We start from the raw sequence: 14,922 nt of genomic DNA on the forward strand, positions 1-14,922 counted from the left end.
GACGGCTGGAGGGTGAGTGCCGCGAGCGGACTGCAGCCTCCCCTCGCAGCCGCCCGTGGGATCCTGACAGTTACTGAGTGAGATCTTTAATCTCACTGCCCTATGAAGACACTATTCTCAGTACTGCTGACTGGACGCAGCACAGGAGATACACTGGAACTGGGACAATTTCTCTACCAGTCCCCACCGCCGCAAAGTAAGTAATCACCGAAGATCCGGCCTGGCAAATAACTTTGGAGTGCTGAAACATGATATCTCTGAGAATGACTGACTGTAGACTTGCCCCAGGAGTAGGGATTTGGGACTAATAATTCTAAGGGTCTTTTTTTTTGACCTGGGGCTACCTCTCGTGCCAAAGTGTGGGTGATTAATGTTGAACCCTCTCCATCATGAAATTAATTATAAATGTTGCTGTATGATGATGCAATCATTTGCGTGCTGAGCCATTATTTTATGTCACTGTCACAAAGTTAAACATTTTCAGTTGTTTTAGCTGTTTTATGACTTTTTTAATATCTGTGTGAGCCTCAGATACATAGAGTAGATCTCTTGTGGCCCTAATATGAGAATCCTGGTTTAAACAGTGAAAGTTCCGCACACAATATATCTTCAGATGTTGATGATTAATCACTGTGTACTGCAAGGTTAGCAGATAAGATTTGAACAGGTTGTTTTTTTTTTTTAAAAGCAGGTAAAGGGTAATTATTAAATTAAATGGCACTCGGGGAATTCACAATCTCCATGGCTCTGTGTATTAATGGACCACCAAGGGCCCAGGAGATTCCTAAATGCCCAGTCTGCTTCACCGGTGGACAACCGGAGCAATGAGGAGACTAGACATGTGCAATTTGTTTCGTTCCAAATGTACATTTGTCCGAATTTCATGACATTCGGATGCTTACGAATGTCCGAAGTGACGAAATTCGGGAGTGACAAAGCTCCGAAGTGATTTGGATTTCTGAAAAGTGGCAAAACAAGAGAGAGTGAGGGAAAATTACGTGAATGATGACAGGAATCTTGACCAATAAGCTAATGTAATACTTGCTTGCCCAATCCGGTTTCACTATTCCCTGTCCAATGAAACGAGCACATTTTTGTGATTGATGTTAGAGGACAGCCAAGTAATGGTGATTTTGTCACTGACACTTGGCCAATTAAGGCACACATTGAGGTGGGATAGTATATAAATCAGGCTGTCAGGGTGTTGGCTTGCATTCATGTGACCAGTAGACATGTGCAATTTGTTTTGTTCCGAATTTCATGTCATTCGGACATCCGGATGCTTCCGAATGTCCGAAGTTCTGAAGCCCCGACGTTCGACAGTTCCAAAGTGCCAAACCAAACCGAATGCCATTGGTCCGAATTTTTTACTTACCCAAATTTCCGAACCGAACTGAATTCTTTGTCCATGCACATCCCTAGAGGAGACTCTCTCAGAGCTGCAATATCGGTGAGTGATTTTAACCCTTTAACTAGAGAAATGGGGGACCCAGTAATCTATAGAGTGTAAAGAGGAAATTTGTTGAAATGATATTAGGAAATATCTGATGCAGTTGATGCTGATAGAAATAGGTTTACCTTCCTTATCTATGACGGTTACATGTAGACTACAAAAATCCCAATATCCAACTCTTGTTTAAATAGAGTTAATCTTAATCCCATAATTCTTTGCTAGATGTTGTTGCTAGTGAATTATGGGAAGTCTGTTGAATCCAAAGAGGGTGTACTTTCTTTTCCCCACAACTGGATATTTCTATTACATGCAACGTGTAAAGAATTCAACTGTTTTAAAGTATTAAGGTGTATAAAGTTAAAATGAGATTAATGATAATAACTAAACAAATTAATTTCCTTTTCAAAAGAACTTCTATATGTCACGACTGCAGAAGAAAACAAAGAGATCACATTTCACGTTGAAAAACAAAAATATTTATTCACAATTCAAACAGCAACAAAGTGATCAGATTTGCAATGATCATTAGCAGTGAAGCTTTAATACAGGCATACATATATCTTTATTTATTTAGAATATATTTCTATGTACACATTTATTTACAACTGTTTTGCTACTGAAATATAGTTTATAGTACATGTGTACATGTTCACAATAAATGTGATTTGAGAGTTTTTTTTGTCATTTAATGCACTTTTGGGAAATTAACCTTCCGAAGCCTATTAGGGTTATATACTAAAGTGAGAATTCAAAGTGAATTTCAAATTTGAGGCCAGAAAAGCTGAAATGAAAGCATAGTTGACTTAGAGAATGTTTCCAGTTAGGCTATTTTGTCCTTAAACGGTCACTTTATTGAATAACCCTGCATGTTAATTCTGCAGTTTTTATATATACCACTAGTGGTCGCTGCAATCTTTGAAATGATATCGTACACCCTTTTCCTTTGCAAAGCAGAAGACGGTTGATTTGTCTTTGACATAAGTTGCTAAAATAAAAAGAAAGAAACACAATTTCTTTATTGTTCTGATTAATGTAAATTTGAGTTATTTTGAATTACTGATTCAGCCTACCTCCGCTGCAATTCATCATGCTAGGTTTTTTTCACGGCAAACCGATAGTCCGTTAGCCTTGATTGCTGCATTAACTATAAATTATACTTACACTTTCTATATAAATAAGAGACTGAATATTGAACTTTAAATGTGTGATTGAAGGTATCTACCCCCCACCCCCACCCCCACCCCAAGGACCAGTGACAGGCTGGGCATGTCTAAGTATAATGAAGAGTTGCCTAATCGCTGAGCACTGATGTGTTAATGCTGTTTGCATTTACTATAACATCTTAATTTAAGTTTTATAAACATCTATATACAGTTTATACAGCTGATGTATCACCGACATTACCTACACTGACACTTCTTTACCATAAACTACTCATTTCCTTTTCCATCTTATCCTGGCTTTTGAAGACCATTATATTTAATCTGGGTCCTAATTAAAATATTAAAACTGCAAGAATGGCATTGCATTATCAACACACCCCTCGTTTTACTCCCCGTAAAGAGGCGCATGAGCGCTAAGTACTGTACTTTCATCTGCATGCAAAACATTTGGCAATAAGACAATAGATTATCTGTAGTCATATTCTACTGAAAACCTAGTCATTCATTAATGTTACCTAGTAATGATGTCATCATAGACGTGGTGTGGCTTGCTGATGAAGAAACTGAATTAAACACCTCTGGAGCACCTTTAAGGCATATTTTATTTTAATATATAATTGATTGGTTGACCAGTGTTCTAGCTGTTGATAACCTACAACTCCCATGAACTGTACAATATCATCACAGGGGGTCGTGAGTATTGCACTTTATCAGAAGCCGAGATCCACAATATTGCTAGCCTCTGTTTACATATTTACCATATTAAATTTTTCACATTTAGTTTTTATAATAGTTTTATTTTTTTCTGCAAAACTCATTTGTTCTTAGAACCAATGTATTTTCAATATGGATGAAACACCCAAGTCCCATGCTTGGAAGTGCTTTCGCTGTAACTTTGGCACAGTGTAAAATCCTCTTCTGCCGGGAAAATTTATCAAAAGAATGGCAGAACAAGCAATGTATCACTGCCGTTTATCGTCCTAATTTAGGAACAAAATAGAACAATGGATTGTTTATGATATTTTCATGACAAAGTTTATTGAGGGCACCAGAAGGAATAAAATTAATACTCCACAGGTTTGGATACAAGAGGCTTTACTGGGGTGGGGGTTCCATTTCCTGAAGATACAGTGGTCTCCAGCCCTTCCTGTTTATGAGATGACTTCTCAGACCGACTAGTGCTTCCTTCAAGGATGGGAAAGATACCAAATCTCCACCTGGTCTCGCCATCCTCAGAAGCCAAACAGAAAAAGCAGACCAGCTTGAGAATGGCCCTCCTAATGTCTCTGCTGGTCAAAGTGTAGATGATAGGGTTCAGGAAAGAATTTATCATTGCCAGGCCAAGGAAATAGTCAGCTTTCAGAAGAATAGGGCAGGCATTGACCTCACATGAGACATCGAAGAGGAGCAGAATGAAGAGTGGAAGCCAGCAAGCAATGAATGTGCCCACAACAATGGTTACCGTTTTAAGAAGTGCCATATACTTTTGGGATTTCCTCAATGCCCCCTTTCGAAGTGTTCCAAGTCGTTGACTGTTGTGCTTTACTATCCTGTATATGCGTATATATAGGACCACAATGGATATAAGGATAGCTATAAATATGCTGATGCAAAACAGGATATATTCTTTGGAGTATAAAGGTAGGATGGTAGAGCATGAAGGGAGGTTATTGATGCAGTTCCATCCCACTATGGGCAAAACCCCCAAAAGTATGGAGACCAGCCAACTTGCTCCAATGAGCAAGCCCATTCGACCCTTCTTATCTCCACTATAAAGTTTCATACGAACCATGGTGATGTGCCGTTCAATGGCTATGGCGAGGAGACTGAAAATTGATGCAGTCAATGTGACAAAGACTCCTCCTTCTCTGACAAACCACATGGCCGGAGTAAGACGCAAGGTGTTGGCACCGGACATCACAATGTTCACCATATAAGCCACTCCAGCCAAAAGGTCTGACAAGGTGAGATTTCCAAGGAGGTAGAACATAGGTGAGTGAAATTTTTTGTTGCGCCAGATCGCTAAGAGGACAATTAGGTTCTCCAGAACAATTAAGATGCAGACCACCAAAAAGACCACGGCCTCTGCTTTTAATCCTCCTTTGTACCTGCTTGTGCTGAGTTTTCCTGTATAATTATAATGTAGGGAAATAATGTCATTGTTTTGGTACTCTCTGTATAATCGACTCAATCGATGCTGATGCGTCACAAAATCCATGATGTCTCTCCTCTATAGTTCGTTTTTTACTTCAAAAATTCCAGTCCGTAACTTAACTGCAGCAGAGGATCATTTTGAAATAGAATAATACAATTGCAGAAAATACGTTCTTTATATCCAGTATAGAGGCAACGCTAACTCTTTAAGGAGTACCAGCAAAACCATAGATTGGGGTGCATTCCAAGAGTGTGGCCACTAAGTGGCAGTGTTTTTTCATATGTCCACGACAACCAGCAAAATCCGCAGAAACGTAAAACCTGCATGATAGAGTAAAAGAAAATGTGAATTTTTTCAACTTTACAGTTTTATTTTCTTGAAAGATATATCATTCAATTTTTTTCACTTTATTTCTTGTATAAATAAATAAGTAAATAAATAAAAATTTAAATTGAACTTTTACATTATGAAGACATTTTTCATTCGGAAAATGGAAACTAGCTGTACAAGGAATTATTGTAGTTATAGGCTTAGTGGAAGACTAAACGGATTACATTCTCTCTCTTCCCCCTGTGGATTATTAAGTATATTTAAGTATATAACTTTTAATCTGTATGTTTGAGTCATGCGTAAATTTTCATTAATCTCCCACTGAAAATATTTATCTTCTAGTAGGGAGAGTATCATGTTTCATTAACAAAGTCCTAAATCAAGACATAACATCTATCAAATGGGCACCTTCGCCCTCCAACCTCCATGCATGCTCTGATAAATTGTTACCATTGGAATGAGTCATGGGTTTCGAGCTGGTTTAGTTAAACCTTTATGGTGTTTACAATGGATCAGTATCCAAGTCTTCGACTCGATAAATATCTTTCCCTAAAAGGGATGGAATTAGGCATGTAACGTCCTTCTAGAAGAAAGGGGTCATTGGACAACCCCCGTAAGTCTATTTACTGCTTTTAGATTGTAAACTCGTTTGGGTTGGGTCCTCTTGACGTACTGTTCCAGAATTCCAGTATGCTAGAATTAAGTGTTTGTCTTATTTACCTGTTGTACAGCGCTGTGGAATATGTTGACGCTGTATATAAATAACTGTAATTGTAATGCCACTGACGGGTAAAAATAAAAAAAACACAACATTAAAACTGTCAGTTGACCTAATCTACCAACCCACTTAAACAGTTTGATGCAGGTTAAAACCACTTGATGCGCCACTATCCAATCAATAACAATCTATAGGAAAAGATATTTTTTTTTTCCTTTTTAATGCTCTGCTCTGAGAAAAAGTAATTAAGTAAAAAATTTTATTATACTTATTGGCTTAGTAGAAGACTAAACAGATTAAATTCTCCCTCTTTCCCTGCAGATTATTAGGAATATTTGAGAATGTAACTTTTAAACTGTTCATTTGGGCAATGCACGCTAATGACGCTCGTTAACACAATTTAACCCAGCTTAGCATAGACTAAAAACATGTGATTGTCACTAATCAAAAAACTATAGCAATCTATGGGAAAGCAGAAAGCATTTCCTAAGCAATGCTATGAGAAACAGACTGTGTTAAAAAGTGACTCACTCATGGCATAAAATTTCCTTCATCACAGAATGACAAAACAACATATAGGACTCAATAGGCCTGGTATCTAGAATCGAATTCTTCATTAAGGGTGGTTGACCTATCTAGGTAGCAATAGCTTAACCTTTTTAGTGTTGCGCCAAAATGACAATCTCTGCAAAAATTATGTGATTTTGTTAAAATGTATTTTTTAACGTATTCATCATGGCATCTGTCCTGTAATAAGCTTAACCCCTTAAGGACCAAACTTCTGGAATAAAAGGGAATCATGACATGTCACACATGTCATGTGTCCTTAAGGGGTTAAAGGGACACTATAGGCACCCAGACCACTTCAGCTCAATGAAGTGATCTGAGTGCAGTGTCCCTGGTCCCTTAACCCTGCAGTGGTAGTTATTGCATCTTTTAATAAACTGCAATAATTACCTTTTGAGGTTTACCTCCACATCTGGTGGCTGTCTACCAGACAGCAACAAGAGGGGCTTCTGGGTGGTTAGGCAACTTTTGGTCGCCTGACGCTGGACGTCCTCAAGCTATGCATGAGGACCTCCTGCGTCACCTGGAACACCATATACAAGCATTGTATAACTCTTTTTGTTATGGGGGAACTCCAAATGAGAGCGCGGACATCGCCGTGCATGCGCATTAGGTCTCCCCCCCACCGGCTGATGTTTTTAACTCCTTCTGCACCACGGGAAAACAACTTTGTTTTCCTGGCACTGTAGTTTCCCTGTAAACAGACTAAAAGTAAAACTGAAACACAGCACTATGCACGCAGTTTCCAGCTAAGAAATGATACCGTTTGTGCTGGCAGTTTAGGAGCCTGTTTCATAGCAATAGTTGGCACTGCGTAAACCGTCTCATTGCTCCAACTTTCATCCTATGCTTGATTAATTGCCCTGAACTTCAGCCTATGCTACTGAAGTCAGGGCCAGATTAAGACCCCAGTGGGCCTGGTGCTGACAATAATGATGGGGCCTAATTATAGAATCTTATCGACCAAAAATACTAAAACAGTCATACCACTCAAGCGTCATGTATCTGATGGAGTTGGTGTTGGAGGGAAACTCAAAGGATGCAGCTATAAGAAAACACATACTCTATGCTAATCTCTTCATTTAATTAACAGCAGTGTCAAGTGAAGCAGGAAGTCAATGGGTGGGGTAAAAGGGTGGGCCACTGACTCGAATCACGTGATCAGAACTGCCAAAAGGGGCGAACATGTCCAAAAAGGGGGCATGCCTATCCAAATAATTGGAAGGCCAGCCTGGCATCAGTGTCCCTATGTATCACAGTGTCAGTGTCCCTATGTCGCCCAGTCCCCTAGTCTCCCAGTGTTTGTGTCCCCATTTCTCCCAGTGTCCCCATATCTGTGTGTTCCGTGTCACTAGGATGAGGTAGACATGGGGACACAGAGACCCGGGGGCACTGAGACACATGGGGGCACTGAGACACTTGGGGGCACTTGTGGATACAGACATGGGGACAATGGGAGACATGGGGACAATAAGACATTTGGGGACACTGGGAGAAATGGGGACACAGACACTGGGAGACATGGGGACACAGACATTTGGGGAAACTAAGACACTAGGGACACTGAGGGATATGGGAACACAGACACTGGGAGACTAGGGGACACGGGGAGACATGGGGACACAGACACTAGGGACACTGGTTGGGAGGCATGGGGGCACAGACACTTGGGGACATAGACATGGGGACACTGGGAGACATGGGGACACAGATACTAGGAGACATGGGGACACTTAGACACTGGCTGGGAGACATAGGGATAATGTGAGACATGGGGACACAGACACTAGCTGGGAGACATGTGGACACTGGAAGACATGGGGACACAGACATTTGGGGACACTGACATTTGGGGACAATGAGACATGGGGATACAGGGAGACTAGGGGACACTAGGAGACTAGGGGACACTGGGAGCCATGGGAACACTGAGACACTAGGGACACTGGCTGGAAGACATGGGGACACTGTGTTCCCTATGTCTCACAGCATCCCCATGTCTCACAGTGTCCCCTAGTGTCTGTGTCCCCATGTTTCCCAGTGTCTCAGTTTCTCTACGTCTCCCAGTGTCCACTAGTGTCTCAGTGTCCCCATGTGTCCCCTAGTGTCTCAGTGTCCCCATGTCTCCCTGCTGCCTTTCCCCCTATCCTTCACATACCTGAGCTTTAGTCTGTCTCTGCAGGCTGAGAGCTGCTGTCTGGACTCTGTGCTGTGTAGCTGCTCCACCGTGGATTAGTGAGTAGAGAGAGGCAGGGAGATGCTGTAACTTTCTATCCCTGCCTCTCTCCATACACAGTGACCCCTACTGGCCGGTGCTGGTATTGCAGAGTAATCTTAATCGTTTAAACTGAGAAAATATTTTCTGAGAATATGCATTTGTATTGCTGGTATTACTGCAATACCGTCATGGCAAGGCAGCCTCAAATAACAGATGTGCCTTTAAATATCAGTCAGGTGGCAAACCTAAGAGTAGTGTGGAAAAAAAAAAAAAAAAAAAAAAAGACTTTTTTTTTTTTTTTTTTTTAAATGGGCCTATTCCATGGGCCTGGGCCTGGAGCTGCAGCTCCATCAGCCCCTATGTTAATCCGGCCCTGACTGAAGTGTATGTATGTTTAGAAAGAATGTCCAGAAACGTACCCTGGAAACCATCCAAAGAATAGCTTTTTTGATTAGTTTCGGACGGCATCCAATTTGTTTTGCATTTCTTTTTTTTCTTTTTTTTTTTTTTAAACATATTAAACTGATCATATTCCCTTGGAAAAGGCATGTTTCACATGCTACATTTCAAGAATGCGTCCCATATTCTAAGGAATTTGGACTAAAATGCCACTATTCAAGAAAAGGAGATAAAAAAATCTAAATCGATACTGATGAGCTTACCCTCTAATAATAAAAGTAGTATAAATAAAACGGGTCAACCAGTACCAAAGAAAACAGAGCAGGACTCCACTACCTCTTATTGTGGAGACTTCCTTTTTTTACAACAATTTTTTTTCAGTTTCTTTGCTTGGAGTAAACATAAATGAACAAGATAAAGTTGACATATATACAAAAGTTGAAGGAATTCTCTGGGTGCCAACACACCTTAAAGGGACATTGTAGACACTGTATCTGTTTCATATCATTGAAGTGGTTATAGTGTCTGGAGTACCCTGGCGCCATTCTTCCTTTTAGTGTTAAACGTTTTTTACCGTGCTAAAGCTATACCCCACTAGTCCCCACTAGTCCCCAGCTAGTCCCCACTAGCATTCCATCCTCTCTGTGCTGTTTGGGGTAACAAGGAAGCAATAGCCTGAGCTGTAATGGGGTGTCAGCTGACTGCATTCAGCCTATCACAGTGCCCATTGCAGGTAAAAATCTGTATGGAATGATACAAGGAAGTTTGTAATCACTGCCTTAGCCACACCTCCAGTGGGGGCCGGCTGTGGAAAGCCTGGGACCCCATTCAACCAATTCAATGAGATGAAATAGTTATAGTGTCTACAGTGTCGTGCACTTGATACATTTTGGCCTTATACACATTTTGCATTTTGTTTTCACATTCTCAAATCTATTTAGTGTTGCAGACAAAAAAGAAAGAAAAATAAAACGTGTTGCAACCCTCTTGGCCACACCGTTTCTGCATGTGAGGATACGCTTTAAAATAAGTATTGTTCGCCCCTTAAAATGGTGGGCACATGAAATATCCACCATTTTGCATGTATGCCATACATAGGGAAGATAGACTATATCTCGCGGAATTTTCGCTTGCACCTTACAAAAATAGCAGAGATTAGTCAGACTACAATCTCCATCATAGATAGCCCATCTAAAAAAACAGACCAAACAGTAACTTGGCTGTTGGGCAATCAAAGGCCTTCATTTAATATTTTTTTCCAATTCATTTTAAGTCTATTGGAATTTTTGCAAATAAATCAATTGAAAAGCTCATTCAAAAATATTAAATCGAGGCGCTAGCTGTATAGGGAAGTAAAGTGAGATATATCAAGGCGTTTCCCACAGCGAGTGCTGCTTCCGTTCATTCAAATGCAAAAAGAGATCATTAAACTGATCAAAACAAATAAATGATAAAGTGATATGGATATGAAATAAAACAGACAGGGAATCCAGGGTTAAGAAACTGAAATAAAATGAGCAGAGGGTACGGAGCGGATTCATTCTGGATGTAGGGGAATCGGGATAACAAGAGGAAGAATAAATGTGTACAACAGCAGTAATAAGCAGCGGCAACACTTCAACACTTGCTATCACTGGATTATAGAACACGTCCAATCATGTTATCCTCGCAATAAACTGCTTTATAACATGGAGGGAATATCTGTTGCTTAACAGAACAGTTTGTAACAATCAAGTCATACCTTACTGGGTCTAGCAATGGGTATCTGCAATATAGCTTCTTTTTTTTTATACCACCAACACTTGGGCAAAGCTTGGTGTAGAAATATTTTCTCACACTTGCCCTTGCACCTTCCCCCTCAGGCCAAGACACCTTAATCTGCTAATCAGTAGAAGTAGTTCTGCGAACCCACCTTCCCAGTATGCCAGCTGCCCAAAGTTCTACTGACTAGCCAGCCGCCCACTTATCATAGTCGGTCTGGGAAATTCATGAACCACTTGATCTTTGGCCAAGTGTTTTTTATGTCTTTATTGTTTTTTGTTATGTCTCCACAACCTTTTGATAACATTATTTTCCCATGATAAACAGTATTATAAATATATTCATGCGTTGAATTACACACACATATTGTTTCCTGTGTCAGCCCACGTGTGAAATGTATCCGATCTCTGTGTGAAACTACATTCTACTAACACGGGGCATGTAATATATGGGTCAGAGAGATGGCGACTGCTGGAGTCACGTGGTTTAACATCTCATAGCTACAATGACCGACTTCCTTGAATCCAACTCTCTGCTTGACCCACTTCAGTCTGGATTCCGTGCTAGTGACTCTGTCAAAACGGCCCTACCAAAGTATCCCATTATTTAAGTCGCTACTCTCTCCTAATTCTTGTTGACCTTTCTGCTGCTTTCAACACTTTTGATCATCAACAACTCCTTCTCATCCTCCTAAAATTCTGGACTGCGTGATACTGCTCTCTTCTGGTTCTCCTCTTACCTCTTTCAGTGTTGCTTGCTCTGGCTCTTCCACTTCTCTGCAACCTCTCTCTGTTGATGTTTCCCAAAATTCTGTCCTTGGTCCCCTACTGTTCTCGATTTATACTATCTCCCTTGGTAAACCTACTAGCTCTTTTGGCTTCCAATATCATTTCTATGAGGATGACATGCAAATCTATCTGTCCTCTCTTGAACTCTCGCTGTCCCTCTTCACTCATGTCACTGACTGCCTCTCTGCTATTTCTAACTCTGCTCACTTCCTTAAACTTAACCTGTGCAAAACAAACCTTCTTGCTCCTCCCCCTCCCCCCCAAGCATTGCTACTCCTGTGTCTGTTTCCTTCCAAGTCAATGGCACTACCATCAGCTGTACCTTGCAGGCTCACTGCCTCAAACCTCTCCTTCACCCCTAATGTCCAGTCGATCACCAAATCCTGCCGCTCCCATCTCAAAAACATAGCACGCATCTGTCCCTACTTAATGACGGATGCGGCTAAGGTGCTGGTCCATGCCACTATCCTCTCTCGCCTTGACTACTGCAGTAGTCAGTCCTTATACTAGCTTTCCGTAAGATATGGGGCCAATTTAAAATTCTGGTGATTGCTTGCAAATCTTTACACAATATTGCTTCTACCTACCTGTCCTCCCTAATACACACGTATGTCCCATTGAGGCTACTACACTCAGTTGTAGACCTGCTTCTATGCCCTGTTCGTACAAGCACCTCTGTCACCCACCTTCAAAACTTCTCTAGGGCTGCAACCGTTCCTCTGGAACTCTCTAACCTGCTCCGTTAGACTCTCATCCAGTCTCAATTCCTTCAAGGACTCTTTGACAACTCATTTCTTTAGAAAATAATCTATTAATTAGCCTTTTCTCTCCATAACCTTGGTAACCCACCAATCATAAATCAAAAACTAAACCTTCACTGTAAACCATTCTAGTAACCTACTTATCCCGTACATGAAATGCATCCTACTCTTACCTCTTGTGTCACTTTACCCCACTTCCTCTATTTATTTATAAAATATTTTACCAGGAAAGATACATTGAGATTCTTTCGTTTTCAGGTATGTCCTCTAGAATTTAAGCTTATTTGAGCAGAGCCCTTAACACCCTCTACTGCCAACCAACTTGTTGTGTTGCAATTACATGTCTGTTGGTCCTCCCATTGTACAGCACTGCAGAATTTGTTGGCGCTTTATAAATAATAATTATAATATCCCTGCAATCTGATGACAGCATTCACAGAGATTTGTGCATTCACAAAGACGCATGCCTCTGTTCCCTGTGACTCAACTGCCCTCAATGACGACCAACATATGTCACTCGGGGTACATTAAATAGTCATAGTGTGTCAGCTTGGTATGACCCAGATATGGGTTCTGCACAGTTCCTGCCTGCTGTCTTACTTGTCGTCCTCTGTCAACAAACATCCCATCCCTGCTTTTAATAGGGAGAAAAACGAGGCCCAGAACTAGTGGCCCGGTAAGCTATCATTCCCTTACCCTCCCCTGATCTTTGTGCTACATGTTTTTTCGTGTGAGGACACTCGCAGGACTTATTCACAGCAACTACATAAATGTATTTATAAACAAAATGTATGCAATTAAAATAAAAACAAGTAAAAAAAAAATATATATATATGTTAGTCTGTACACCCATATTCTGTGGCAGCCCACTTGTGAAAAATATCTAAAGCAATACGCACACCACAAACTCTCACCCTAGAGCTGTGCATGTATTATTCCAGTTAAGATAGGGCATGACATAGTATCAGTACCAATGCGATAACCACATGTTAAAAAAATAACATAATGAATTATACTGCTGATCTCACAGGTTGCTCTGAGTGAGGGGGGAGGAGGGGGCTTGGCCTGCAGAAATCGGCAAAGTTACCATAACTGTCAGTACCTGCAGAGCGTTTTCCTATGTGCGCAGCGCTCCGTAGGGATCTGACCATAACTGCTCCTGTCCCAAGTAACTATGTAACTAGATCATTGGTTTGTAGTTAATTACAGTGCGAGTTACAGAGCTGAGGGAGCTTCAGTGCTCTGTATGGGTAGATGACCAGTTCTGCTGGACTATATTTTATGATATATCTGCACTGCAATAGCCCATACGGGGTTAAAATATAACCAGTAAGACTCTCATCATACCTGTGGAATGACATGAATAACAATAGCTTCTACAGTGTTAATTGATACAGAGAAAATACTTAACGTGTAAAAAAAAAAGACTAAAATTACTTATAGAATTAGATTTCTTAAAACATTTTTGAGAAAGTGAGAGTAAGGTTACTGTGTAATAGGAATTGGTAGCACTAATTAAAGGGACACATTGATTTAAAAAAAATAATATATATATATATATTCAGCAGGCAGATGGTTAGATTCTTAAAACACGTCACCCATGGAGTCCTCTCCATTTATCCTCTCTTCCCTTTAATGTCACATTCTTAGTCTCAACAATGATCTCCAAGAGTAGGAAATTCAGTCTTCCTTTTGACCTCTGAAAAGTAACTAATGGGTATTCACAGGAACAGCAAACCTTCCTTACTGCTGACAGTGCAGATCTTCATCAATAACAGAAAGCAATTAGATTCCCAGCTCTCTTTAAACAGAAAACAATAAACTAAAACTTTATAGAACATGTTCATTATCAGTTTATAGATACTCAGTATCATTATACAGGGCAGTCTGTTCATTATCAGTGTATAGATACTCAGTATCATTATACAGGGCAGTGTGTTCATTATCAGTGTATAGATACTCAGTATCATTATACAGCGCAGTGTGTTCATTATATATGTATAGATACTCAGGATCATTATACAGCGCAGTGTGTTCATTATATATGTATAGATACTCAGTATCATTATACAGCACACTGTGTTCATTATCACTGTATAGATACACAGTATCATTATACAGCGCAGTGTGTTCATTATCAGTGTATAGATACTCAGTATTATTATACAGCGCAGTGTGTTCATTATCAGTGTATAGATACTCACGATCATTATACAGCGCAGTGTGTTCATTATCAGTGTATAGATACTCAGTATCATTATACAGCGCAGTGTGTTCATTATCGGTGTATAGATACTCAGTATTATTATACAGTGCAGTGTGTTCATTATCAGTGTATAGATACTCAGTATTATTATACAGCGCAGTGTGTTCATTATCAGTGTATAGATACTCAGTATTATTATACAGCGCAGTGTGTTCATTATCAGTGTATAGATACTCAGTATCATTATACAGCGCAGTGTGTTCATTATATATGTATAGATACTCAGTATCATTATACAGCGCAGTGTGTTCATTATCAGTGTATAGATACTCAGTATTATTATACAGCGCAGTGTGTTCATTATCAGTTTATAGATACTCAGTATCATTATACAGGGCAGTCT

At 40.2% G+C, this 14,922-nt stretch overlaps 1 protein-coding gene across 1 annotated transcript; it reads right to left on the minus strand.

Annotated features, from left to right (window-relative positions):
• Positions 1 to 3,019: 3,019 nt before the first annotated feature.
• On the minus strand, positions 3,020 to 5,069 carry S1PR5 (sphingosine-1-phosphate receptor 5). The gene has a single exon (XM_063449478.1). The coding sequence runs from the start codon at positions 4,832 to 4,834 to the stop codon at positions 3,680 to 3,682; it is 1,155 nt and encodes a 384-aa protein (XP_063305548.1). The 5' UTR covers positions 4,835 to 5,069; the 3' UTR covers positions 3,020 to 3,679.
• Positions 5,070 to 14,922: the final 9,853 nt, after the last annotated feature.

This window comes from Pelobates fuscus, chromosome 3 (genome assembly GCF_036172605.1).
Source record: "Pelobates fuscus isolate aPelFus1 chromosome 3, aPelFus1.pri, whole genome shotgun sequence".
In the NCBI taxonomy this organism is placed as follows: Eukaryota; Metazoa; Chordata; class Amphibia; order Anura; family Pelobatidae; genus Pelobates; species Pelobates fuscus.

Coding starts and splice junctions, on each gene's coding strand:
- S1PR5 (XM_063449478.1), bottom strand. CDS start 4,834: ATGGATTTTGTGACGCATCAGCATCGATTGAGTCGATTATACAGAGAG.